Source organism: Bradysia coprophila, unplaced genomic scaffold, assembly GCF_014529535.1.
Source record: "Bradysia coprophila strain Holo2 unplaced genomic scaffold, BU_Bcop_v1 contig_94, whole genome shotgun sequence".
Lineage (NCBI taxonomy): Eukaryota > Metazoa > Arthropoda > Insecta > Diptera > Sciaridae > Bradysia > Bradysia coprophila.
Window position 1 is genome coordinate 2,590,403 of NW_023504022.1, and position 14,439 is coordinate 2,604,841.

General features: G+C 36.8%; 1 protein-coding gene across 4 annotated transcripts; it reads left to right on the forward strand.

The window, feature by feature from the left end:
- On the forward strand, positions 1 to 13,153 carry LOC119084897. 4 transcript variants are annotated; one of them, XM_037195048.1, is made up of 5 exons: positions 7,323 to 7,365; positions 7,591 to 7,863; positions 7,923 to 8,226; positions 8,285 to 8,395; positions 12,315 to 13,153. In XM_037195048.1, exons 2-5 carry the CDS (start codon positions 7,759 to 7,761, stop codon positions 12,392 to 12,394), a joined length of 600 nt encoding a protein of 199 aa, XP_037050943.1. In that variant the 5' UTR covers positions 7,323 to 7,365; positions 7,591 to 7,758; the 3' UTR covers positions 12,395 to 13,153. The 4 variants fall into 4 exon arrangements, 2 of the variants coding, with proteins under 2 accessions (XP_037050943.1, XP_037050946.1); XM_037195051.1 differs by lacking the exon at positions 7,323 to 7,365 and adding an exon at positions 7,372 to 7,401; XR_005089156.1 differs by lacking the exons at positions 7,323 to 7,365; positions 7,591 to 7,863; positions 8,285 to 8,395; positions 12,315 to 13,153 and adding exons at positions 8,821 to 8,835; positions 9,684 to 9,877 and having other exon boundaries at positions 8,216 to 8,226.
- The last annotated feature ends 1,286 nt before the right edge of the window (positions 13,154 to 14,439 follow it).

Genomic DNA, 14,439 nt, shown 5'->3' on the forward strand with positions numbered 1-14,439 from the left:
CAATTTCTTTGTGAAAAAATTTTGGTTTTTTAAAACCGATGACTTTTTTCTCACGAGTAAAAAGTATCAGTTTAGTTGGATTTGCCGTTTGTTCATTACTTTGACACCAGGATTCAATCAGTCTAAGTGCTGATTGCATTGCGTCTGATATCGTTGATACACAGATTCCTACTAGAAGTACTGAGAGGTCGTCAGCAAAACATTGAGAGTAATATCCTGAATCGTTTAGGAGTGTTAAAAGGCTGTCTTTAACTAGACAGTAAAGCAGAGGAGGAAGAATTCCACCTTGGGGACATCCTTTAGTTACAAATACTTCAACTTTTAACGAGTTAAGGTAACAAGTTACGATGCGATCTTTGAGCATCTTCATGATCCATGCAGTAGTCGTATTGTCGATGCCGTGTTCGAGGCACGCTTTTTCAATGGCTTTAAATATCATATTGTTAAAAGCTCCATCTATATCGATGAAGCATCCGAGAGCGTATTCATTTTGACTAAACGCTTTCTCTATCCTATGCGTAAGGTGATGCAGAGCTGCTTCTGTTGATTTGCCTGGCTGATAAGCAAATTGCCGAAAGTGTAACTTGAACCGTTTAAGTACACCGTCTCTTAGGTGTCGCGATCACTCCATTATTATTATAAGTAAAAAGAGCTATGACCATTTCAGCCCATTATGTCCTTTTTTATGATCAGTTCTAAAATATATTGGGCTGGGACTGTAAAAATCGAATTGGATTTGGTTCATTTTTCAAAAATAGACATGGGACTGATGTGGTTGAAGCCCGGTCTGAGCTGAACAATTTGAGACGGTCTGATTATATTCGGTCGAACATGAAGTATACGTACCGAGCATTTGAATTGAATTTAAAGCCCAATTTGCGTGAAAATGACTCTGCACTCTACTTTCGTGAAGTAATAAAAAAAGTAGATTTTTCCAGCAAAGAACAAATATTTTATTTCCGTTTAATTGGTGAGGAATAATATTAGTTAGGTTTCAGGTAGAGATGAATCAAGATGTTCAGATTTTTTCCTAGCAACTATTTTCGATAACATTTTCTTTCTAAGTAAGCAAAGAATTACAAAGTCTTTGTAACAAAGACAGCACGAATAGCAAATTGAATCGTCTACAAAAACTTTTAAGAATCGTAAAATGCTTCCGAAAGAGACACTCAATAAGGAAAAGAAAGTTCTCACTGCGAAGATTGTAGAGTTTTGTGCTCTAGATGTCACGCCCTTCGAAATTATAACGGGAAAAGATTTCATCAAATTTTGCGCAACATTTCATATCAGTAGGTGCAGAACATGATGTCATAGATGTGAGTAACGTCCTGCCACATCCGACAACCATTTCTAGGAACGTATCAGATATAAAACTTAAGAAACTGTTTCCCATCGTTAAAAAAGCATTGAAAAACGGTGAATGTGCAGCAAGAAGCAGTGGTACGACGACCACGAAAAGAACAATTACTTAACAATGACCATTTACTTCTTCGACGAAGATTTTATTCTTCACCACCGTGGTCTAAAACACACCTTTTTGATCCGTGGTTTGTATACTATTTTTCTTCCTGGAGTACCAAAGTCACATTCCGAACAAAACATAACAACATACCGGTGCAAAAGCATTCCATATTAATGCCGAAAGTAATCCGTATGAATGCCTAAAGAAGTCCGTTCCGTGTGCATGTATTCTCACAAATGTCGAAAAATAAGCAATCAGTAGGAATGCCGAAAGACATCCGAATGAATGCCGAAAGCAGTCCGTATGAATGCTGAAAGCAATCCTTATGAATGCATTGTCACAAAACACTAAAAACATTACATTCGCGTACATACAACAACTTGACACATTTGGGAAAGAATAAAGATAGGATCGAAAATGACATAAGCGGGAATGAAAATTGAGAGAAAATAGTAGGGGAGAATGTTGCTCTTTCGGTACTAAATTTGGTGAGTGAATGTGACGGTTTTGGTACTACAGGAAGAAAAAGATTTTTTTGCCATGTCAATGGTGACCGATAAAGGAGGAAATGTGGTTTGTGCTTTTTAGGGCAGAAAATTCAACAGAAAAAATTGTGTAGGTCATGTCGGTCATGTCCTAAACAGAATATTAGCAAATGCTTTTGAAAAACACGTTCCAATCGAAGTTGAAACTTTAATTGATAACTGCAAAGCGTCATTTTAAACAAAGTTCTAAGTTAAACGAATTGCCATTCACGGTCAAGCAAGAAACAGAATCGAGATGGAATTCAAAGCTAACACTTTTATCTTCCAATCTAAGCAAACTAAGCAGTACGACCATATAATGTCTTTGCTAACGGAAACGCAGCGTAACATCTGATCATTTCGAGTGGATTTGGGGAATGCGATTATAAGATTCTTAGAACCTTTTAAAGAAGCCAGTGATCATTTAGAAGGAGAGAATTATCCTACTTTCAACTTAATTTTTTTGTGGCGTGTAGAAATATTGAAACATCTGACTGATGGACAGTTTATTGGACCGGTTAAGACTCTCGCTAAATATGCTTTGAAGTAGCACTCAACAAAATGGTAGACTTTAGCCAGAACAGATATTGGCTATGTTTTGCGATAGCAATCAGTCTTTTATTTTTCTTCATATTTTCATGCCAACGTGAATTTGAAGATGTAGACTACTGGCCTAGTCAACAGCTTCCGCTGAGTGCTTCAACATATACGATATTTCTAACTAACTTGAGAATGTCCACATATTTATGTTTCCATTTCCATGCTGAGATTTTTAGGATATTCACTTACACTTTGTTCCATAACTTTTCTAAAAAGTATCTAAAGATGTCAGTGGAGAAGAAGAGCAATTATACTCCTGATGCATGAAAAAAGCCAAACTAGACAAGCACTTAAGAGTCAATTTGCCAAAACTTCGAACAACTTAAAAACAAGCCATCGGCGATTTTTGAAGGGCATATAGTAATTGAATCAGGGGACCCTTCTGAGTCATTTACAACAAAAAAAAACCTCGAAGTAGTTATGTTTTCACGCCAGAAATCATGAAAAATTGTACTGAGCGAGGGTGACGAAAATAGGTTTTGTTGCTTATCTGAAATTATGGTGGTTGGTAGAGGTGTTGAGGGCGAATACCTTTAAAAAATTTCGACATTTTTTCGTGTATGTGGTGGTGCAGCTGCTTTAGGACGGAAAAATTCCAACTTTTGGAGTGTTCAAAAAAAATTACAATGATAGACTTGGAAGATATGGGTGTCGTTGGGTAGGTAGTGACCTCTACTATCCATGACACCATGATCCTACCGCGGCTTGACTTTTGTTGACCTTCAATTTTGATTGAAGTGTACTAACACAAATTTCTGTAGATTTCTAATTGTTTTCGCGACAATTTTATTTTTCTGACTTATGAGACAATTTTAAGTCAGGGCTGGAGTTACTGTCACCTTACGCTTCGGGAAATTTCGTTCAGGACCTATAAAATTTGAAAAAAAAATCCAACTAATTCAATTGTGTCATACGTTCCTCGGGTCATACAAATTTAAAACGAAATGACTAGAAGGTTTCCTTGACCGCCGCGACATTTCCTCCATGAATAGTCATGCTCAGACGTTGATGAGGAAACAATCTTACATGAATTGTCATGAGCTGATGTGTTCAATCCTAGAGATGTGCGGTTTTTTATTTCAGAAATACAACTCTCTCTCTCTCTCTCAAGAGAAGGATTAGGATGAGTTCACTTTTCATGTGCTGGATTCTCTCATGTGCTGGCGTACCAGTAATTGAACTGAGACAGATGAAGACTTTCACGTTAAAGGCTTTTGTTTAATTTATTTTTTTGTATAAGTTACTGACTTTGAATTATCGTCGTAGAGCATTTGTATAAGGAGCGATCCTTTTTGTTCTGAATTAATAAACCAAATTGAAATTGAAATTTTGATACCGACTAGAATTTTGTTTAAAAATTGTACGGTCAAAATAGGACGACGGTCGTACTAGGGTCACGTACGCAATAGATATACGGGTTCGTACGGGGATCAGTCGCAGCAAACGCTCCGACTGTTGCAAACGCTGTTCTGATGGCTCGTTTTTATTAGTAAAGTGTCTGGGGTACATTTCTAGTCCATAGCCGATCGAGAGACTCTTTTTGAAAAATGTCTATTTTCATAAATTTTTCTCATAGCTGCGAAGCCTTTTTGACTATTGGAACATGGAACTTGGTGTAACGATCCAGAATGAACATTTCTATTTTTAAAACATTGCTAGGCACCCCAGAATTACATACATTTTGTTTCTGTTGCGATTTGGCAGATGAAGTGGTTTTGCGATCATCTTTATATCGAACATTTTAGCTTGATTATTGTGATTATTATGGGATTATTTTGAAGTTGGTGACCCCTCGATCAAACCTATCGTAGAGATAGAGTCCCGTATTTATAAGTAGGAAAAAAATGACGAAGAAAATTTGTACTAAAATTAAGTTAATTTCTTTTCAGATAACATCTTTTACATCGTTTACGAAGGAAACAATTTTTTGTTACTTTTTATTTTTAAGTTAGACATTTAAGACAATAGGTTTGTTCCATCGTTCGGTAAAAACGATTTTTGGAAAGCTGAAAACGAACGAGATCATAACCTAAGCATGTGGGACAATTAGTTTTTAGAATTTTCTAATTCCGGTAACAATCAACTTTCTGTGAAATCGATACTAATGAGAAACACATCATATCGATTTCGCAGGGAGTTGATTGTTCAATTAACTCATTCCGAATAGTTATTTATGCTGTACGTTGAGAAGATGTGAAGTGACAAAAACAACCCCATTTCTCAACGTGTTGCATACAACGTTTTCTGCAACCATCTGCGAAAATTGAACTTTTGCAAAACTCTAAGACTTTGCCGAAAAAACCAACCTTCCATCTGCCACAGTTCCCGAGATAAGTCTAAAAACTGATAGTGACCAAATTTTTCCCGCTGCCCAACCATACCACGATTTTAGGAACCAACCTAGTGGAAGTTAATACTTAACATACAAATTGGCTTTTATATGGCATTTGTATGAAGACTTTGGAGAGCTCTAGCTCCCAAGATATGGATTTTTTCCAACTTTTGAAAATTCCATTCTTATTTTTGGGCCATTATTAGCCTACAAGCAAAATTTCAGGAAAATCTATAGAAACATTTAGGAGTTACTGGATCCACTTTTCCAAAGGAACTAAGTAACTAACTAACGTAGGCGATTTTCATTATCTGAAAATTCGAGATTTTGTTTATTTTCATACAAAAATCAATATTTCGAAGTTCAATATCTCGACCAATTTTGAAGCTGCAGTAACGTGTGATAGCTCGTTGAACTCGTATGGATTCCGAGATTCCAGATATCCTAGTTTGAGGGTCGTTGGAGTTAAGGGGGAGTAAGTAAAAAAGTTGCTGTAAATATGCTCCGCCGTCCTCAAAATTTTTTTTGTTAAAACATTTTTGGTAGTGGACTTGCGTCACGCCCGCTTACTAACGTGCGCGCATGATAATTTAACGACAATTCAGTTAGAAAACAAATAAAATTGGAAACATTATTTTGGATTGAATTTTCTCATTTTGTTTTCTTTCGAAACTCGCGCGAAATTCGTAATTAATTGGCTCACACTTCTATCAAAATTGTGGTCCCATAATGTGACATGACCTGTTTCAAATTTAACTTGACCTGACCTGACCTGTTTCAACTTTGACCTGAAATAACATGAATAGACTTGATTCATTTTACATATTCTTTTTGATTTTCTAAAATTATCTTTTTTGTCTCGCAGTTTCATTTGTATTTCAGGCGTATTTATATATTCAAAGTTACACGTTTTACATATGTTATAGTAAAAATTAGTAAAGATCAGATCAGGTCAGGTCAAGATAAATTCAGGTCAGGTCAGATCTCCGAATTTCATGTTCAGTTCAAACCAGGTCGGGTCAAAATGTATCAGGTCAGGCTCAGGTCGAATCAGGTTTCAGGTTTTTAAGGTCAGGTTTCAGGTGGACCTGACCTGTTCCGAGCCTTAATTTGGGTGACGTACGACGTATGCATTATCTTTTTTTTGCTGGTTTACTGGTGGCTTTACTTTTCATCACAAGTGACGAAAAGTAACTACATTTCATCACTAATAAGCAGCCAAGTAAATATAATCTGCTGAACCGTTAGCATCGTTTTAAAAGTGTCAACTCAACCGAGCCGAATTGCTTGCAGAGATGCACTAACTTAATTACTCAAAAAAAAACAGATTTTCACCAAAACTGTGCGAATTAATACAAAAGTAACGCGATACTGAATTTTTCATTCAATGAATGGACTATGCTGATTGAATTAATAGTTTCATGCTTGCTAAGGGAGCTGAAAATAGAAAATGTCAATTTAAGAGGGGACTGACACCTGTTCCAATAGTGTTATGATGAAAGTGAAGAAGATATTTTGACAAGTACCCCAAGGCAAGTTAAAATAAACTGGTCTTCTGTCCTCTCGCTCTCAACATACCACGTTGAAAGAGAAGCAAATACTTTGACAAGTACCCCAAGGCGAGTTATAATAGCTAGTCTTCGGTTTTCTCGCTCTGATCATAACAGTCTATTTAGGCCCATGAAGTTATAGGTCTGTTCCAAGGTTATTTCAGCTGTCAAAACGTCATCCATATTCCATAAAGCCATAACCAAAAAGTTATTGTTGACAAATGAATGGAACAGACCTATCATTACAGTCAGTGTACATTCATTGAACTCAATACGTAACACAGAAAAGTACTTTAATAATGTTGAGCATCAGGCCATTAACGTCGGAACAATATCGGAAGAAGAGGAGTGAAGCTGTTTCAGGTGGTCTACTGCATTGTTAATTATACATCTGCACTTCAGAACATATCGTTCATGATTTGGTGAACCTCGTCTACTAAAGTAGATCAGGTGACAAATAGTGTTCTAATGGTGAATCTCTCAGGAGATCTACAAGCATACGGTTACGGTACTCTCTTACATTAGAAACTAAATAACTTAGTTAGTCGGACTGTGTATACAATTGACAATCGAGGGAGAGTCATTTTCCACTTACGCGTGATTGGCCTAGCGTAATCTAGGAGGCATAGCGATTATAATACATCGCTTGCTGGGTGTAGTGAAGTCGGTGAAGATTTCCTTGAAAGAATGACAAATTCACCTATCGTGGCGATTATCGTTGCTATGATGATGTGATGAGTATTTGTTGCATGTAAAGTCATTAACAATGTCAAACAGCCGTGATTTTCCTGGCACAGCCTGAGAGAGCTGGCAACACCTTTCAACATGACATAGAAAATGCCATCTCAAAAGTAAAACAGGCAGACTGTCAACACTGTCAATCTGTCATCATGAAAGGTGAATCATTTTTGTCAATTTTTGTGTTTGCTAGTGGTAAATCGTTGATTGTCGAAATCTGTAAATGCGTAACCGTCAATACTGTGGCTGCATAAACCGAATAACAATTCGTTTGTCAATTATTTCGGTCATGTTTTTGACTTACCTCAACTAACCTCAACTCTGTTACATAATTTGGTGTCCCAATGCATTGACGAAGAACAAATTTTCCGCTTGATTTTCCAGGTTTCCTGAAAGTGTTAAAGAAATATAGCGTCGTCGTCATATTTCCCACATTCACGGCGTCAACAATTTACGCCGACTGGTCGCATACAAAACAGTGGAAAGCGTCCAAGATTCAACCACAAACAAACGTCCATTTATCGTCCAGTCGGCCGTTTATCGTCGTAAGCAATGGCTTCGAATAAAGTTCCGAAAGAAGCAGAGACGTCGCGGTCGTGGGTCGCGAATATGATAAAAAACTATGAGAATCTTCCCTGCATAAGGTTCCCACCATTGGTAAGATTGTTTTTACAAGTCAATAAAATTTAAAGTGGCTAAACGTACATGAATTACAGAACTTATGTACCAATGCTACATTGCGTATACTTGTGTGTGAGGCTGACAATTTTCCTAATGCAAGGGATGAAATCCTTTTGTTCGCCATTAGACTGGGGGATGAGTTTAAACTTGACAGATATCTGAGAGCTAAGGCTCGCGTGAATCTCGCTTCATCACCGGGAATGACCAAAAATTTGCGAAGGATGTACCTCCGTGAGGCGGTTGCGGTTTGCGATCATCAATATTTTGAAGATAAGCTCCGTCAATTTGAAGGAGCTGATAGAGGAGTAGCAGAACGCCAGATTAGTGGAGCCTCTATGCGTAAATTAGTTATCCCAGTCTCAATCATAACATTGAAATTTTATTTTTAATTTTTAAGCGAAAGAATCGGAGGCCCTGAAAACTACATTGAAATATTATCCTTGCTTTGCAGGCGTGTTAGCTGGTGCCGCGCCGCCTGAACCAATTGAGAATTTGTGTGATGCAAAAGGTAATTTAATTTACTCAATTTTGCAATGCTTAGCAATAAATGTGCATTACTTTAGCACAACTCAAGAGTTGAGTTGAGTTGAGTTGAGATCTCAAGAAAATCTTGAGTTGAGATTGAGATCTCAACTCAACTCAAGATTTTCTTGAGATCTCAATCTCAACTCAACCTCAACTCAAGATCACTAAAATTGAGAATTGAGTTGAGATTGAGATCTCAATCTCATCTCAAGATCAGTCCAACAATTTGAATCATAATTTTGCCCAAAATTCAAGTCATTAACATTCTTCATACTATCATGGGTGTACTAAATACGTCGAATCGTTTGCGTATTGTCGGTTATGTAGTGACACGAACGTTCAAATATTTGATGAAACAGGGTAAATCAAATAAAGCGATTCTTTTAAAAAACAGCCTGCCGAAATCAGTGGACTTTTTTATATGTGCCTAGAAAAGTATTTCACCCTAGAAGCCAAAACCACTTTCAAAAAAATTCTTCGAAGTTTGTGTAGCTGGTTGAAGGTAATAAAAAATTTCAACATTTACACGAGCCGTACAGTGTCGTATGGGGTGTCATTAGAAAGGTAATCACATGTACTATTGAGCCGGATAGGGACTTATTGGGTTTAAAATTCATCCACACTGAAATATGTGTAGTTGAAGTTTTCAACCGAAGAAAACTGAGAACTTACACTGTTCTAACAGTATTTACTCGAGGTACACGAAACGTACATGGTCGTGTGGGATATGATTGCAAAGGTAATTTTATGTACTCCGGGTCTTATGGGGTCTCGATGCATGTGCGATGAAATATGGGCACTTAAACATTTCAACTTCTATTTCATCGTAAACGCATCCAAACCACATAGGATCCTATTCCTATTTGGCCCAAAAACACATAAAAATTACCTTTTCAAATGATACCCCACACGACCATGTACGTTTTGAGTACCTCGAGAAATTGCTGTAAGAACAGTGTAAGTCTTCGGTTGACTGTCTCATAACATAAAATCTGATCCATCATTTCTCAAACATTATGTTTCGGTACACATAGTTTCGTTTGTTATTTAATGCGTTTACTTCGTTCCTAGGGAATTCATCCTTTTACGAAATGTAACGTAATGGAGTTTAGTTCGTCCTTACAGAATTCATCTTTATACGAAATCAATACAAATTTTCACTACATATAAAAAGCGTTTTAACACGCCGAGCGATCCGGCCCATTGCCCCGGAGCGAAGCGGAGGGCCGCAATGCGAGCTGGGCGCCGGAACGGTGTCAGTAACTTAGGAGTTAATTTTTTAGACCCGTACGAAGTACGAGGGTCTTATGGGTTTACTATCAAGTTTGTAATTCGTCGAATCGGAGTCCCTGAGTAAGGCAAAACCTTCAGTGGTTGCCTAGAGATGACGAATCAACAATAAAACTCATTGACGTCTGTCCGTCTGTCCGCCGGCACTCTAACTCGAGTAAAACGCAACCAAATTCAAAAATTCTTTTTTCCCCGTTTTGTATTGGCAATAGGAAGGTTAAGTTCGACAATGGGCGATTTTGGGTCGACCCATCCCGAGCTGGGGCTCAACAAGTGCTTAAGGGTTTTTTAACGATATCTCCGGACAATTAAACGTTACAGTTGTAAATGATACGTCAATTTACAATCCCGATCGACAAAAAAAAAGTTTATGGAAATCGGATAATCGACTCGTGAGTTAGACCCCTTGGTGTGAAACAGGCACAGGGCGGCAAGCAGTTTTTGCTTGTAGGTCGGCCAAATTTGAACATATTTCGTCCGTTTTAGCTTTATTAGATAGGTAGATAGGTACCGTACCAATCAGGGAAAAAAAAGTTCATGAAATTATGTTCTCCGGAGCGTGAGCTAGGTCTCTTGAAGTGATCTCTTATCTGGCTACTCGGCCGTACAGTGAACGTGGAGTATTTTGTCAATATCTCGAGTAAATTTTGACCGAATTTCATGATTTTTTTTTTGTTTGAAAGGTATTAACGAATGTAAAGCGTCGATACTATTTTCGGTCTCCTAACAAAATGGCTGCCGGCGGCCATATTGGATTTTATTAAAAGTGATATATCTTGGGAAAAATGGTACTTAGAGAGTTTCTGTTAACATGGAAATAATTTGTTATGTGTGTGGGGTTTCAGGGATTTCATATATGGACATCTATATATACCTATATACAGCTATATTGAGCTATATACAGGCATATAGAGCTATATAATAGCATATATTTATCTGTGAAATGTTTATTTATAGTGAAATATAGGTAAATATAGCGGTATATAGCTGTTTAAATAGGAATTTATGAAATTTGACTTCGTACGGGGCTGTCTATATTGCCTCCGGCAATTTAGTTGTATATGATAACAAGGCAAAGAGTGGATAATGTAAGTGATTTTAAAGGGAGTAGTTATGTTTTCACGCCAGAAATCATGAAAAATTGTACTAAGCGAGGGTGACCAAAATAGTTTTTGTTGCTTATCACCAACAATGTGTAACGCATTTATCTGAAATTATGGTGGTTGGTAGAGGTGTTGAGGACGAATGCGTTGACCTTTACAAAATTTCGACATTTTTTCGTGTATGTGGTGGTGCAGCTGTTTTAGGGGGAAAAATTCCAACTTTTGGAGAGTGTTCAAAAAAAAAATTACAACGATAGACTTGGAAGATATGGGTGTCGTTGGGTAGGTAGTGACCTCTACTATCCATGCCACCATGATCCTACCTTGGCACGACTTTTGTTGACCTTCAATTTTGATTGAAGTGTACTAACACAAAATTTCTGTAGAATTCTAATTTTTTTCGCGACAATTTTATTTTTCTGACTTATGAGACAATTAAGTCAGGGCTGGAGTTACTGTCACCTTGCGCTTTGGGAAATTTCGTTCAGGACCTATAAAATTTGAAAAAAAATAACCAACTAATTCAATTGTGTCATACGTTCCTCGGGTCATACAAATTTAAAACGAAATGACTAGAAGGTTTCCTTGACCGCCGCGACATTTCCTCTATGAATAGTCATGCTCAGACGTTGATGAGGAAACAATCTTACATGAATTGTCATGAGCTGATGTGTTCAATCCTAGAGATGTGCGGTTTTTTATTTCAGAAATACAACTCTCTCTCTCTCTCTCAAGAGAAGGATTAGGATGAGTTCACTTTTCATGTGCTGGATTCTCTCATGTGCTGGCGTACCAGTAATTGAACTGAGACAGATGAAGACTTTCACGTTAAAGGCTTTTGTTTAATTTATTTTTTTGTATAAGTTACTGACTTTGAATTATCGTCGTAGAGCATTTGTATAAGGAGCGATCCTTTTTGTTCTGAATTAATAAACCAAATTGAAATTGAAATTTCGACACCGACTAGAATTTGGTTTAAAAAATTGTACGGTCAAAATAGGACGACGGACGCACTAGGGTCACGTACGCAATAGATATACGGGTTCGTACGGGGATCAGTCGCAGCAAACGCTCCGACTGTTGCAAACGCTGTTCTGATGGCTCGTTTTTATTAGTAAAGTGTCTGGGGTACATTTCTAGTCCATAGCCGATCGAGAGACTCTTTTTGAAAAATGTCTATTTTCATAAATTTTTCTCATAGCTGCGAAGCCTTTTTGACTATTGGAACTTGGAACTTGGTGTAACGATCCAGAATGAACATTTCTATTTTTAAAACATTGCTAGGCACCCCAGAATTACATACATTTTGTTTCTGTTGCGATTTGGCAGATTGAAGTGGTTTTGCGATCATCTTTTTTAGCTTGATTATTGTGATTATTATGGGATTATTTTGAAGTTGGTGACCCCTCGATCAAACCTATCGTAGAGATAGAGTCCCGTATTATATTTATAAGTAGGAAAAAAATGACGAAGAAAATTTGTACTAAAATTAAGTTAATTTCTTTTCAGATAACATCGTTTACATCGTCTACATCGTTTACGAAGGAAACAATTTTTTGTTACTTTTTATTTTTAAGTTAGACATTTAAGACAATAGGTTTGTTCCATCGTTCGGTAAAAACGATTTTTGGAAAGCTGAAAACGAACGAGATCATAACCTAAGCATGTGGGACAATTAGTTTTTAGAATTTTCTAATTCCGGTAACAATCAACTTTCTGTGAAATCGATACTAATGAGAAACACATCGTATCGATTTCGCAGAAAGTTGATTGTTCAATTAACTCATTCCGAATAGTTATTTATGCTGTACGCTGAGAAGATGTGAAGTGACAAAAACAACCCCATTTCTCAACGTGTTGCATGCAACGTTTTCTGCAACCATCTGCGAAAATTGATCTTTTGCAAAACATTCACCACGTATGGTCGAAAAATTGTATGAACGATCAAGTAGACTGAATTTATGTATACGCTTCAAAAATTGGTTCACTGCTATTATATCGTCGGCAACATGACTAAAGGGCGTATCTCCGATATCGCAGGAACTACTGAACCAATTTTGAAATAGTATATTACATTGGGTGCGCAGGAAAGTATGCATATCATGAGGGACCAATTTTGTGATACGAGCCAAACTCACGAGTGTGTGTTTGAGCGCCAAGGTTTGAAAACTGTTATTTTGACAAGGGTAGAGTTTGCATATCCGAGCCGAAGCACGGTGGGGCTGAACCGCTGAACAACTTTATTTTGCGAGGGTCGTGAACATGGGATATTTTTACTGAAAACGATTGAGGGATATGCTACGAGTAATTATCAAGCGAAATTGAAATCCTTTTGCAGGGATAGCATATACAATTTCCATGTATTAACTCTCACATGGGACACATGGGATACAGAAACAAATGGATTTTTAAAAATCCAAGTGGTGGTATATGAACGAAAGAAGCTCCTACCATTCATTTGAGACCCAATACACAGCCATTTACTCAAACGAAATTCAATTTGAGAAGATTCGGTATCACCTTGATGTACTTTACATTTGTTCTTCAAAAATTCTAATTTTTCGTTCGAAAATATAAGCAAAACATTACGTCAAGGTTTAATTAACTCGTCCCACAAATTGATCCAGAATGATATGCATACTTTCCTGCGCACTCAATGTAAGATATTTTTTTGCCTATACACTCCGGAAAGTGAGCATAACATGTATGTTTACCCCCTCAGGACACAACATCAAATTCATTTAAGAGGCATCGGCACTTTTTCCTACCACAAAACCCGAAAAAACGACCCGAAAACTGTCGATGTATCTCTTAGGAAGTCATATAAAATGATTCGAATATGATTCAGAAAGGTAATATGGACTTTCGCCGTTGGAATTGCGGTCTTACATTTTCCAGAAATTAATAAAATTTTGATAAAATAATGAAATTAAAGTATCTCTTATTTGAGCTAAAATTTTCACAAAATTGCTCACTTTCCTGACAACACCAAAAATATCACAACACAAGAGCGTATTATATGAAAAGCTGCCACTGATTCGGTTAGAATTGCGGTCACAAATTTTTAAAATAAATCTTTAAATTTCACAAATGTTAAAAAACAAACTGCAATAAGCATTATCAAAATATAATAAAATGGCGTCACACTAAATCGAATCATTTCCGAAAAATGATTTCAAAAATGATGTCATTTCGATTAAAATGCTACTTTCAGTAAAGGGGACATATGGGCAGCCAAATTTTTGATCTAAATAATAAAATAAATCTTTGATAATTTAAACGATTTCAGCCTTTATTATACGCTGATTACCAGTGCATACATTGTAGAAGTTGATTTCAGTAAATAAGTAACAGAAAATCTACATATTTTAGTCAAAATTTTGTGTGTTCAAATTTAAATTATTGCGCTTTTCCGAATTTCCTATCTAGTTGTTTTGAGTTGTGATCGTTGGATGGAGCAAGTATCAATTGTTAAGAAGAATCTTGTTGGAGTGTGTCGTAGGAGGAACAATTATGCCTCTTAACGATTTACACTTTTACTTTGCCCTTACAATTTGCATGTTTGGACACAACATCAAATTTATTTTAAGGTTTGCTCTTTTACTTTGTATTTATAATTTGCATATGTTTTGCA

What these genes read in the sequence shown, in the direction of transcription:
- LOC119084897 (XM_037195048.1), top strand. Translation starts at nt 7,759, where the DNA reads ATGGCTTCGAATAAAGTTCCGAAAGAAGCAGAGACGTCGCGGTCGTGG. An exon ending in GATTAGTGGAGCCTCTATGC is followed by an intron (nt 8,227 to 8,284) that starts GTAAATTAGTTA and finishes TTAATTTTTAAG; the next exon opens with CGAAAGAATCGGAGGCCCTG. An exon ending in GAATTTGTGTGATGCAAAAG is followed by an intron (nt 8,396 to 12,314) that starts GTAATTTAATTT and finishes ATTTCTTTTCAG; the next exon opens with ATAACATCGTTTACATCGTC.